Below are 13,951 nucleotides of genomic sequence, written 5' to 3'. Positions count from 1 at the left end.
AATTAGACTTAATTTGAAAAAGAGAGACGAGCATTATGAAGTGGTGGTGGTTGCTTGCTGTTGAGAACATGAGGGAGAGAGACAACCAACGGATTGGTGGTGTTGGCTTGGTTCGAGATTGCAAAAAGGAGAGAGAGGTATGGGTTCAAGATTTTGGGTTCAAGCTCGCAAAGAGGAGGGTGAGGTCTGGGTTTAAGATTTTCGCGATTGCAATGCAATTGAAGGCAATGTGTAGTCTGGTCTGGTCTGGTCGGCGTTATGACACTGGAGAAGAAAGTGAAGGGAGGTCGAGAGAGAGGGTGTCAAAGTCGAGAGAGAGAGGCGTGAGATACTGAGGTGAGATCGGGAGCGAGAGTTGAGTTTAAACAAATGGTTGGGATCCAATCTCAACAAAATCCAACAACTAATATTAATTCAATTAAATATAAAGTTATAATAAAAACTATTTAAGTTCGGTTCGATTTTACCAAACAGACCCTTAATGAAAATCGAATACCATACCAAAACTTGCAATAAATTTCGGTTTCAGTTACCGAACAATTTGGAATTATCAAGTTTGGTTTTATTTGGGTTGGGTTCAGTTTTTTTTGAGTATTTTTACAGCCCTAGTCACTAGCAAAGTAGTATAGAATTTTACCATTTTACTGAATGTAGATGTGAGAATATCTTCTGCTTCACTCATAATCTATTATACAAATGGTTTGTTGAAACAATGAATGGCTTCCATTTAGTTGAGAATGGTCCCAGAGGTATACTATTAATTACCACACACGTATTCAGTTGTGGCTTTCGCTTGTTGCTTTCACTTTCCTTTTTTATGAAATTTTAACTTTCACAAACAATGAATGGCTACCATTTAGTTGAGAATGGTCCTAGAGGTATACTATTAATTACCAAACACACGTATTCAGTTGTGGCTTTCGCTTATTGCTTTCACTTTCTTTTTTTTTTTTTTTCCTAAAATTTTAACTTTCACAAACAATGAATGGCATCCATTTAGTTGAGAATGGTCCCAGAGGTATACTATTAATTACCACACACGTATTCAGTTGTGGTTTTCGCTTATTGCTTTCACTTTCCTTTTTTCTGAAATTTTAACTTTCACAAACAATGAATGGCTTCCATTTAGTTGAGAATGGTCCCAGAGGTATACTATTAATTATCACACACATATTCAGTTGTGGCTGTTAACTGATGACGTCGCAAAATCTTGACCTATTAATTGTCATTTTACTACTCTCAAATATTGTACTTTGTTACCCTTAGATTTTTTCGTTGAATTTTGAAGTTTTATACCTAAAGTTACGTTTTGCTAAACTTTCGTTAGCTTAAGTGTGAAAAACTTTGTTAAATTATGATGTGACAATTGACAGGACGTTGATTATATAGAAACGTGATAATAATAAAAAGAAGTCAAAGTTTTATGGAAGGTTTAACAAAACATTCCTGGTATTATTTATTTTTAATGAAAATCTACATTTATACATTTTTCTGATAACATTCACCATACCTTTAAGAATAACTATTCATTAAAATGGAAATTTTTTTAAACTTTTCGTTATCCTAAATTCATTGGTCAATTGTTTGAACTCTTAGTCTTTTGATGCGCTAGTACCAAGTGCTTTTTGATAAGTCATTAGTTGATAAGACAGAAAGCAATTAAAGATCAATTGGCAGAAAGCAATTAAACATACGCAGATTCAACCCCATCGATGGTTTGCTGTGATTTTATTTTTTACACTTGGCATTTTGCTAGTGGTAGAATGAATGATATGATGCAGATTCTTTCAGTCGGGAACACGGTTTTGTGTGCAAAGTGTCGTAATACAAGTGATTAAATACTTAAAAAAAATCTAATTAATTATATTATAATATTTGATGATGTATTTTCGACATATTTAAATAAATTATGTTAATTTGGTAGATTAGTCAAAAAAATCTTTTATTGTCTTTTATATAAATGGCATTCAGTATCCATGGTCATGAATCTTCTCAACTGCAAATAAAAAAAAATTCAAATCTCTCTCTCTCTAAGAAAGAAACACAGTTGCAAGCTGCAACTAACCATCGTCTTTCGTTTTGCAGCACACTTTGTGTAATTGCTATGATTACAACTAATTAATTAGCATTAGCTATAAGATTTAGCTGTTAATTTATGGCCAGAGATAAGCAAGCGGCAGTGCTTAATGCACTTGACGTTGCCAAGACCCAATGGTACCATTTCACAGCAATCATCATAGCCGGAATGGGATTTTTCACAGACGCCTACGATCTCTTCTCCATCTCCTTCGTCATCAAGCTCCTCGGTCGTATATACTACACGAAGCAAGGCGCAGCGAAGCCCGGCACGTTGCCTCCCAACGTCTCCGCCGCTGTAAGTGGCGTTGCCCTCTGCGGCACTTTGGCCGGACAACTCTGCTTTGGATGGCTTGGTGACAAGTTAGGCCGGAAGAAAGTTTACGGCATAACTCTCATGCTGATGGTGTTCAGCTCTATTGCTTCGGGGCTCTCTTTTGGATCTTCGCCGGAGGGTGTCATGGCAACGCTTTGTTTCTTTCGCTTCTGGCTTGGTTTCGGGATTGGTGGTGACTATCCCCTTTCAGCTACGATCATGTCCGAATACGCTAACAAAAAGACTCGTGGCGCCTTCATCGCTGCTGTGTTTGCCATGCAGGGGTTCGGAATTCTGGCTGCTGGGATTGTTTCTATAGTTGTTTCAAGCGCGTTTGATCGCGCATACAAGGCACCCCCTTACTCCGTCGATCCAAATGCTTCTCTTGTTCCTCAAGCGGATTATGTTTGGCGTATTATTTTGATGTTTGGAGCCATCCCTGCTGCTCTTACTTATTTCTGGCGATTGAAAATGCCAGAGACAGCTCGGTACACCGCCCTTGTTGCCCGTAATGCAAAACAAGCTGCATCGGACATGTCCAAGGTGTTACAAGTGAGCCTCGAAGCCGAAGAGGTTAATGTCAAGGAAGATTCGGACAACACATTTGGCTTGTTCACCAAGGAATTTGCTCGCCGACACGGGCTTCACCTCCTTGGTACCACCACCACTTGGTTCTTATTTGACATAGCGTACTACAGCCAGAATCTTTTCCAAAAGGACATATTCAGCGCAATCGGGTGGATTCCAGCCACAGAAACCATGAACGGTATTGAAGAGCTCTACACAATTGCAAGGGCACAAACACTTACAGCATTGTGCAGTCTTGTTCCGGGGTATTGGTTCACGGTGGCATTCATCGATCGGATTGGAAGGTTTGCGATCCAATTAATGGGTTTCTTTTTCATGACAGTATTCATGTTTGCCCTTGCAATTCCTTACCATCATTGGACTTTGAAACCGAACAGAATAGGGTTTGTGGTATTGTACTCCCTTACGTTTTTCTTCTCCAATTTTGGACCCAATGCCACTACCTTTGTTGTGCCAGCAGAAATCTTCCCAGCGAGGTTGAGGTCTACTTGTCATGGAATATCAGCTGCAGCAGGAAAGGCTGGAGCTATAGTAGGCGGCTTCGGGTTCTTATATGCTGCACAAAGCACGAACCCAGCGAAGACAGAGGCAGGGTACCCACCTGGTATTGGTATGAAGAATTCTCTTATTATGCTTGCCACCATCAACTTCTTTGGCATGCTGTTTACACTGTTGGTGCCTGAACCAAAGGGAAAATCACTCGAGGAGTTGAGTGGTGAGACTGAGTAAGAATGGTACGAGATCCTGGTTTCACCACGCAACTTGGTCCAGACTCCGCGGATGGGGACAGCCATTTCTATATATAAAGCTTTACATGACAAGTTCAGTGTTGGTTATGTAGGGTTACAATATGCAGTGCAAAATTAAGACATGTAGTTGCTAGTTTCATTAGAAATCTTAGAATACTTGGAGCCCAACTCAGGCTCGCCTATGTCCTATGTAGATTGCAGCCCCTGAAGTTGTGTAGTATCACTCGTATGCGCAACTTTAACTTACTAAACTAGAATTATTTGTACCGCGTTTATTGAATACATCTCTTGTGAAGTGTCACTCAGGTGGAAGATGGCCCCCCGTCAAGCTATGCTGGCCGTGACTCCTCTAAATACGAGGGAGGATTTGTGGTTGGGCGTGAAAGGATAGCGACCATGGTTGCTACCACCTTAGTATATTGCTTTCGAAAAAACAAAACATGAACTAAAGCACCAAAAAATTTGAAGACCATTTTCGAATTCCTGAGAAATAATGCCAGAGGTTTCATCAAATCAAAGAAATCTAAACAAGTTTTTAACCAACAACAATAACTGGTCGTTTATATTTGGTTCCAAAACAGGTGGAGGAATTTGAAGGGGGTGAACTATATAAAAGTTTCATATGGCTATAAATGTTGAAAAATACTTACGTGTATTTAATACAATTACCATCTAAAAGTAAATTCATAAGTGTTAGTACAAAACAAAAGTGCCCATAGAAACGAAAAGAAGAGGGGGTAAGGAAAATTGGTTTAACCTCTTTAGATAAACATAGATTCAAAGTCCAATTCCTTGTAAAACGAATACGTCAGTACAAAATCAATTTGTTAGTCATAGATAAAAATAAGGCCTGCTATGGGGTTAATCTAATTTTATTTATGAAAGGTGTGCGACACTGGCTCACCAACTTAGGATAGTCTTCTAGGGTTCGGGATGTCCATGTCCTGCTACACCCAAGAATTCATACTCGATCCTCCCTAAAGTGTGGGCAACTAGACCCCGAAATCTCTCACCTCCTGAAATGATGCATCACCAGACAAGCTAATGTCATCACAATAATCGTGTGATTCCCAGTAAATCTCAGCATAAGGGCACCAGCAACGAACTGCAGTTATTATCAACGTCAAATGACTGATCTACCCCTACTTCCACTTAGTGATATGATCAAGATTACTCCTTCTTAATTGCCTATAAATAGGATCAAAGGCCTTCAAGTTAAGACGTTCGTAAAAAATTCAATCTCTATGATTATACAATCTCGTTTACTAGGTGTAACTAATCTCATTCTTCAATTATATGTTAAAGTATATTTCGGCCCTGCCCGCACGGCCCAAGACGAATTTAAAGGGGCAAATACTACCCTAGACCAGTTCGTCAAATACAATTTTTTATTTTTTCGCCAGCCTTATTTTTCCTCTTTGGTACCGTAAAATCCAATTCCCTTCAGAAAGTCTCGATCCCTAATTTCCTCTCCATCACGCCGTGCCGCCTGTGTCCCCCTCTCTCTCTCTCCCTCTCCCCCTCTCCCTCCTCATCTGTTCAGATTGCAGTCGTTCTTTCTTCTGATTGTATGTGTTTGCTGCTGGGGGACTTTGATGTTTGGTATATATGCCTCAACCTTTCGTTGCGAGCGGATGGATGTACGTCAATGAAGTCGGACAAATGTGCGGTCCGTACATTCAAGAGCAATTGTATGAGGGTTTATCCTCTGGGTTCCTCCCCGATGAGCTTCCTGTGTACCCTCTGGTCAATGGCACCTTGATCGCCCCAGTTCCATTGAAGTACTTCAAGCAGTTTCCTGATCATGTCGCCACTGGGTTCGCGTATCTCTCTATTGGCATCTCAACCGCCGCATCCACACCCACACCCACACCCACCGATTCTTTTGCAACTTCTCACGGCGGCGATTTGCCTATCCGCGACACACCTGCTCCTGGACCGACACCTTCACCTGCTCCTGTTGTTTATCCCGGTTCCCAGTTCAATTCTACTTTCCATGCCAATTCCAATCAGCCCATGTCACTGGTACTTATAGTTGGTTCTTTTGTTCGGGTCGAAAAGTTGAGCGTATGTGTTCTTTTGATTAATGTCTTATTAGTTTCTTTTTTCCCTTTGTTGCTCTGTATGTATGCAGCCAAATGAAGAGTCTTGTTGGTTGTATGTGGATGGTGAAGGGCACAAACGCGGGCCGCATACTCTTTATGATTTATACTCGTGGTATCGATATGGATATCTTCAGGATTCAGTCATGGTAAGATTTGAGCCCCTAATGTGATGATGGTGTGATGTGTATGTTCGTTATCAAAAATCGAATTGGCATTTTAGTCGTAGAATATCACATTTGTCCAAGAATTGAACTTGGTGAATTTTGGTGAGGTCGGGTTTACAACAAATGCTACTGTTTCGACATCATGACTGGATGGTTTTCCATTATTATGCTGGTTTATTTAGAACTTAGAACAATCAATTCAGGAGCCTACGAAGCCTTATCGAATAAGAAAAACTGAAAAGAACAGACATTTCAGAAAGTTAATAGCTGCATATGATGTCGATTCAAGCTTCTTTCTAACGGATGTCTCTGGTGCATACTTGATTTCTTATGTTCAGTGTTAATTACCTTTATATTGTGAGAGGTAGATGTCCTCGAACTGTTTCATCGTCTGTAAAACCCACTTTCAACAAAAGGGCTTAACGTGTGTGGTGTTTCTCTCTCTTGCTACTTCTGGGACAGATTTGGGCCCGCTGCAGTGCAAGGTGTTTGCCAATTACTTTATGAAGTGATGGAAGTTTATGTGTCTAGAATCATGGAGTATACAGAATTTGCTAGGTCTTCTATATTTAATATAGCATGGATTTTCTATGAGCCTGCTGTTGAAATTTTTTATGATGCTTCTGACTCTGGTGTCAACTTGTTTTTCGCAGATTTATCATGTTGAGAATAAATGTGCACCCTTCACCCTACTATCTGTTGCAAATGCATGGAAACCTGGAACTGAAACTGTCGCCAACTCTGATGCCAAAAGTAATGGCACTGGGTCTTCTGTAAGCTTTATATCTGAAATTTCTGAGGCAGTTTCTAGCCAACTGCACCATGGAATTTTGAAGGCAGCTCGCAGGGTTGTCTTAGATGAGATTATCAGCAATGTCATTAATGAGTTTTTTACCACAAAAAAAACTCAAAGGGTTAATCAGGGTGTGAAGGCTTGTTCCTCGTATAGCAAAACGGTAATGCATACAAATCCAAAAGCAGACTACTAATTCTCTTACTTTAAAGCCTGTTACATGTTGTCTGAGTGGATTTGATCTGTTTGGTAGTGCTTTAGTGGCTCATAAAATATTTCATTAAAAATCAAAGTGGAAGGGAACTAAAACTGCTTCCTGATCCTAATATCACCTTTTGCTATTTCAACCAAACACTACAAAAAACAGTTTTGGTTATCTAAAAGTGCTTTTGACATGCCAAAAGTACTCCAAACACTTTTTCTTTGCTTTATGAGATAATAATTTTTTTGTGTCAACAGTCTGAGATTGCTGGAGATATGAAGAACTGTGCTGCTGTTTTGTGTGAGGCAGCAGCTTCCGACTCTGTTGCGGATGAGACATGTATCATTCAAGATTGCAGCAAACCTCCATTAAGCATGAAATCTATTGGAAGCATTGAAAACTTTTGGGAGTCGTATACAGTTGTTTGTAGAATGCTTTTTGATTATTGCATGCAAGTCATGTGGAATGCTGTTTTCTATGATTCAGTGGCAGAGTACTCCTCATCTTGGAGGAGGAGGAAACTTTGGTCTGGTTCTCCAGTGTGGAGGATACCTTCTAGTGAAGATCCTGAGAAGATTGATAAGTTACCTCATGAAGCTGTAGGTCTTTTGCATGCTTTAGTTTTTTTCATTTAATAAGTTATTTAATGTTTGTTAATGTCCTATTTGGTCATGCAGTTACTACCCAGGTATGAATCTGATGCTTATGATGGTGATTACCCACCTGGTTTTGAAGTCATGGCAAAGGAATTAGTTGATCATGCACATCCATCAATTATCTCTTCATTGGATCTTAATGGAGGAAATTCATCTAAACAGATAAGTCCCCCATATGAAGACATGAACTGCATTGTAGAATATGTAGAAAACGAGCTCCAGTTGTCTGCAAAGAATGCTTTGACTGAGTTTGTTGGATCTTTTGTTGATGAGGAGGTCGGGAAATTAGTTACTTCGTCTAAACAAGAAAATTTAATGAAGGTGATCTAGAGATTCAATCAATTTTCCCTCCCCCTTCTGTTTTACTGTAACATTTTAGTGATATCTGTACTAGCTCGTATATGTTCAATTTATGATCATTTCAGTATGTTAGAGTAACATAATTGTTGCTGCAGGAGAATGTCGGCTCTTCTATGTGTCCCAGCAATAGCTTTGGTGGATCTTCAGACTCATGTGATGAATTGAGGATTTCAAGGACAAAATCTACAGAGATGAATCCATCTGATGTATCCCCCCAATCTCCATCGCAAGTAGCACAGCCTGTTGATCATTCTGTACCTGAAATTCAGATGTCCAATTTGTTGGAAAATGCTTTTAAGGAATTATGTTCTCATATAGATGATATGTCTGTTGACCAAGAAATAAATGAGCCATTGCCCCCTGGACTTGTAGACAAAGCTAAAGCTGTTGTGCCATCACGCACTTGCAAATTCCGACCTTCAAAGTCAGATGAATGTATTCCTAAGATTGGAGAATATACTGCCACAGCAATGTGCCGGAGAAAACTGCATGATTATGTCATTAGAGATTGGAAATCATTGTTTATTGACTGTTCTCTTCAACAGTTTCTTGCATCATGGCGCACTTCAAAGAAGACCCATGCTTATAAGGTACACTGCTGGTGCCTTCGGCACTCATCTCTTTCTATGAATTATTATAACTAGAATTCCCTAACCTTTTAGTTAATATTTACTATTTCTTTTGGTGCAGGAAAAAGCATTTACTAGGAATAAAGACCATGTCGAAAAACATGAGAAAGAATCAAAGCATTGTGACAATTCTGGCACCGCAGGACTTTCTCCAGTGATTGGTAAATATACATATCACCGCAAGAAGTTGTTGCTGAAAAAGTCAGGGTCTTCACCGCATGTAACTTTAGGTGATACTGGGTTACGGAATGAAATAGTGGAAAAGTCAAAGAAATTACATGTTACTGGAGATGTGCCTGAGAAATCAGAGCTAAAAATTGCTACTGTGATTCCTAAGAAGAGAAGACAATGCAAATCCCAAACTGAATCACATGTTGGATCCACATATTTGCAAGCTGGAGATGTGCCTGAGAAAACTGAACTAAAATTTTCTACTGTGATTCCTAAGAAGCAAAGACAAAGTAAATCCCAAACCGAATTGTATAGTGGCACCATGTCTTTGCAAGCTGGAGGTATGCCTGAGAAAGCAGAACTAAAAATTGCTCCTGTGATTCCTAAGAAGAGAAGCCAAAGCAAACCCCAAACTGAATCGTCTGTTGGCGCCACATCTTTGCAAGCCATTGCTAAGAATTCCAGTAGCAGCAAACTATTGAAGGTTTCCCATGCAGTGAAAAGTATGCCGTTTCCCTCACATGTATATTTGTGTTGCGAGTTAATTGGCGTTTCTAGTTTGTTGAACAGGATATAGTTTCCTTTTCTTTTTCTTTTTTGTTTCAATATCATATGCTTCCTGTCGGTTTATCGCTCAGAATGGAATTTCTCTGATAATTAGGGATATGAACTGTTTTATCCAGGTAGTGAGCCCATGGAATGCACTCCTAAACCTAGTAAAAAGATGGTTTCAGCTCACGTAGGGGACCACAATAATGTTGAGAAAGTTGTGAATAGCAATGGTCATGATGTTAGGCTTATAGGAGAGCCTTGTAAGTGTCCTTTCACTCATTCGCACATGCAATTTTTATTTATTTGTATATAATATTATTAATTTAACTCTTTGCTATGTTATTCTTTCTCTGTATTTGTGGTTTTGCATACAGTAACTAAACCACCAAAGCTGAAAAGGTATCGCCCAATGGATGATTTGTCAAGTCCTGAAAAGATCTTGAAAGTAGCCAATGTTGCTCCCAAGAAAGCGGCATGTAAGCCAGTTGCAGCTAGAAATATACAGTCCAGTAAATCCAAGAAACTAAATCCTTGCCCTAAATCTTCTGGATGCGCCCGGGCGTCCATTAATGGCTGGGAATGGCATAGATGGTCACAAAACGCAAGTCCTGCTGAAAGAGCCCGTGTTAGGGGAATTAAATATGTTAATGCTGAGTATCAACGTTCTGATATTAATACATCACAGTGGTCAAATGGCAAGGGTCTTTCTGCAAGAACAAATAGGGTGAAGATGCGCAATCTTGCTGCTGCTGCTGATGGGGCTGACCTTCTGAAAGCTACTCAATTAAAGGTGATTTCTGAATGAAATCATTTCTTGGATAACATATATATGCCTTTCTGAACATAATTCTGATAAACTATTACATGGTACTGTTAGGCGAGGAAAAAGCTTCTACAATTCCAAAAAAGCAAGATACATGATTGGGGTCTTGTTGCATTGGAGCCAATTGAGGCAGAAGACTTTGTTATTGAATATGTTGGAGAACTGATTCGTCCCAGGGTATATTTACTGGACTATAATTGTTTCATCAATAGAATGTTTGGTTAGTTGTGTGTGTGTGTGTGTGTGTTTTCCTTCTTTTTTACCTTTTCCAGTTGAGGATGGGGTGTCCCTTTTATATGTACATTAATTACTTTAGTTTGTGACTTTGCAGATATCTGATATCCGTGAGCGTCATTACGAGAAGATAGGAATTGGCAGCAGTTATCTTTTTAGGCTTGATGATGGTTATGTGGTTAGTGAATCAACACTAAGAATTTGGTTTTAATGATTTTCTTTTCTTGTTTTCTTTTAATTCAGGTCCATAATTGAGCTACTTGTAGCATATAGCATGGAACATTATTTTTCTATGAATATATTGAATTTGATGACCACATGATCTGTGACCTAATGAGAATAACACATCTTTTGGGAGTGTGTGATATTTGCATAGAAGCAATTTCCCTGAAGCATTTCTCTTATTTAATACTTTGTAGGCTGGGACCTGGTCAGGGAACTTTTGGCTTCGTCGATTTCATTTCCTATAGCATGGAACTTGGCATTTTTTTACGGCTTTATAGCTCATAAGAAAAATTTTAAGATCAATTATTATAGATGAATTGGCTTCAAGAAATGGGGCATTCTGCTAGCTTCTTCATTTGCTGCTTATATTTGTTGCATGTTGTTGTCCAGTGCATGGATTAATCTTCAACTCTAGTTTCTCCTGTTCCATTCATAAAGTTAGCTGTGCACCACTGGAGCAAAGTAGCTATCACCGATTGGCTAATATTTTCTTTCTGAAATATGTGTAGGTTGATGCTACAAAACGTGGAGGAGTTGCTAGATTTATAAACCATTCTTGTGAGGTAGCTTCTTCAGATTATAATGCAAATATGTGGTATCAGAGTTGTTTTGATTTTGGGTCTCGTGATATGAAGTCATTGTTCCTCAAAAATTGTTTTGCAGCCTAACTGCTACACCAAAGTTATCAGTGTTGATGGTCACAAACGAATCTTCATTTACGCAAAACGGCATATAGCTGTTGGTGAAGAAATTACTTACAATTATAAGTTTCCTTTGGAGGAGAAGAAGATTCCTTGCAACTGTGGTTCGAAAAAGTAAGATTTGTTTTTACAAGAATACATGTTCTTTGATTTTGTGGTCTTTTTCATCTTCTTTGTGTTTCTACCAAGAAAAATATTATTGTTTAATTGTATGTTCATAAAGTTTGTATCTAAACGGTTTGGAGAATAACCTATGGTTATGTATACTACTAAGAATCATATCTTTTATTCAGGTGTCGTGGATCTTTGAATTAGGAAGTGATTTGAGTTCTCTGGTAAGTAATTTACACAATTCTTCCTTCAATGGAGTTCTGTAATTGGATTCTGTTCATGCTAAATTGTCACTCAATGTTTTTTTGCAGGCGACGCATTTAGTTATGCCTTGCATGTTGTTGGCATTGCAGTATACTTTCTCAGAGGTATGTTTTGTTCTTAATCGTCAGTTTCTTGTACTTCATATCAGCTCTTGTCCAAATTGCTGTTGCACTAAATTTCAGTTTCTTGCTCTTATGTTTTTTGTGAATGCATCTTCTAAGGCCTGATGATCACAATTGATTCCTTTTACTTTGCCCCCTTGTTTGGATTGTATTATACATTTGGGGCATTATTACTTGAGGATTATTCAATAACCACATATGGTCCTTAAAAGGGATCAGGAAGCTTGAGAGATTGTTTTTTTTAAATGTCATATTTGTTGGCAGCCTGCATACGGCATGTAATTATATTGGTTTAATGTTTGAATGTGGTTTTTAAAAATTATGCAATCTTGTGAAGGAGCTGGGATGGTTCTTTCATGATACAAAACATTCCCCTTGGCATGCTGGATGAGCATACGCGGGATGCTGTAGATAAGAAGACAGATGAGTTACAGCAGAGCCCTTTGGCTGGGTTTAGCATCAATTGTATGTTTATGAATCACAAACTTATTCAAGTAAAGATGAACAGTGCCACTAGCATTATAAGTTTTCGATGGACGGTATCCATTGATTTAAATATTTTGATAATCATTTTCGTGCCAAAAGAAAAACAAGAAATTGGGTTTTGCAATGTGACTTGTACAAGTCTACTTTAACTGAAGAAGCATGTGTAACGGGAATTGATGCAAGTTTGATACTCTTTCAGGTTATGAACCGCGGTTGACATCAAAGATTGGGTGATGTGACCATCGTGAACATCACACACAAATGAGAATTTCGGCTGCTTGTCAAAGATATACCTGAACCATGTGCATTCTTGTAGGTTTCACTGTGTTGCAGATGAGTTTCTCCCCTTTAGAAACTGTAAATCGGTTAAATGTTTTACTGCTTACATAACAAATTTTGGAACATAAAATCTTGTATAAACATGCATTATTGAAGTTTATTTAATGATAAGAAATTTAATCTATATATTGGCTTGAATGCGCATGTTGATAGTTTATAGTTAATGGTAAAATTCAACTACCTTTGCATTGAAGAAATGTCTGTCGCTTAGATCTATGATATGCGTGTGAGTACCGGGAGAATAATGTTTATTAGGATAAGCCGTATCCATCGTTTGCTTCCTATTTATCTAGTATCACCTTAGTTGGACTAGGAGTACCTCTTGTGGCATGGACAAGTTGTTAGACATGCATCTTGAGCAACCATCTTCCTATTAATTTTGATCTTTGTGAAGGTTTTGCTTTGCCGAATCACCTTGCTATATTAAGTGAACCCCGTCAATTTGATTCCGAGTAACAAAACTAGGAAGAATGTTTGCATGATGTGTGACTTGTAGGATCCTGCATTATTTTGTGTACTGGAGTGGAGAAGTTGTTCCATGAGCGTGGGAATGTTGCCGATAACGTTACCATAAGAACGGTGACGGTTGCTTGGTAATTTTTAGATGCAAAGTGTGGGAGAGTAAGAACTCAAACTTACTACCATTTAACGGGAATCCTTAAATAATATTTAGCAAAAGCCTGAACAATACGTGATGCTCTGGCTAATTGGTTTGCAATTTTTGGTTATTTTTTTACCAATAGTTTCATTGGCAAACGTATAAATTATGTGTGAATTGTCCATCCCATTTATTTATTTTATTTACTTTTAATTTTATTTTTTTGCTTTCATTTGTTGTTATTTTTTCTATGGTTGCAGGAATATTAGGATAATCAAACTTTCGCAGCTGGGCGGAGGTCTTTTGTTTTGTGCCCTCTTGTATGGTATGTCTCTCTTTAATGTGTTGTACGTTTGTTTCAACACCAGTACAATTCTCTTTGGCTTAAAATTTGAGCTAGCCTATAAAAAAATAGAAGGCCAAGTACAGTTTACACCATCGAGGTTTGGGGTCAGTTTTAAATCGGAATGGGTTTCAATTTTTTCACATTGCGCGCGGACTTTTGACATGTGTACATTTTATACTTTATGTTAACTTGACTGTGTGGTAAACTATTAACTACTCGTGTCAGAGCTGGACTAGCCCTCCAACTCACCAACCATGCTACAAAAACTACCGAGAGGACATTTTGGGGGTGGGTCTCGCATTTCACGTCATTAGTTAATAGCGGTCAACCTAATGAAAGGT

General features: G+C 38.6%; 1 protein-coding gene and 1 pseudogene across 3 annotated transcripts; both read left to right on the top strand.

Annotated features, from left to right (window-relative positions):
- Window positions 1-1,992: 1,992 nt before the first annotated feature.
- On the top strand, window positions 1,993-4,030 carry LOC137748778 (low affinity inorganic phosphate transporter 1 pseudogene; annotated as a pseudogene). Its single transcript, XR_015954113.1, has one exon. The product of XR_015954113.1 is annotated as a low affinity inorganic phosphate transporter 1 pseudogene (transcript).
- Window positions 4,031-5,097: 1,067 nt separating this feature from the next.
- Window positions 5,098-13,750, top strand: SDG25 (SET domain protein 25). Of its 2 annotated transcripts, XM_068487019.2 has the most exons (17): window positions 5,103-5,754; window positions 5,864-5,980; window positions 6,652-6,954; window positions 7,251-7,592; window positions 7,671-7,970; window positions 8,105-8,599; window positions 8,700-9,312; window positions 9,493-9,621; window positions 9,736-10,151; window positions 10,239-10,361; window positions 10,516-10,596; window positions 11,153-11,206; window positions 11,307-11,458; window positions 11,638-11,679; window positions 11,767-11,823; window positions 12,179-12,306; window positions 12,527-13,750. In XM_068487019.2, exons 1-14 carry the CDS (start codon window positions 5,338-5,340, stop codon window positions 11,657-11,659), a joined length of 3,564 nt encoding a protein of 1,187 aa, XP_068343120.1. In that variant the 5' UTR covers window positions 5,103-5,337; the 3' UTR covers window positions 11,660-11,679; window positions 11,767-11,823; window positions 12,179-12,306; window positions 12,527-13,750. The 2 variants fall into 2 exon arrangements, with proteins under 2 accessions (XP_068343121.1, XP_068343120.1); XM_068487020.2 differs by lacking the exon at window positions 12,179-12,306 and having other exon boundaries at window positions 5,098-5,754.
- Window positions 13,751-13,951: the final 201 nt, after the last annotated feature.

Source organism: Pyrus communis, chromosome 2, assembly GCF_041283825.1.
Source record: "Pyrus communis isolate YQ-2024b chromosome 2, ASM4128382v1, whole genome shotgun sequence".
Classification (NCBI taxonomy): Eukaryota; Viridiplantae; Streptophyta; class Magnoliopsida; order Rosales; family Rosaceae; genus Pyrus; species Pyrus communis.
Note: the sequence above shows the minus strand (reverse complement) of the source record. Positions and strands in the feature narration are given on the sequence as shown.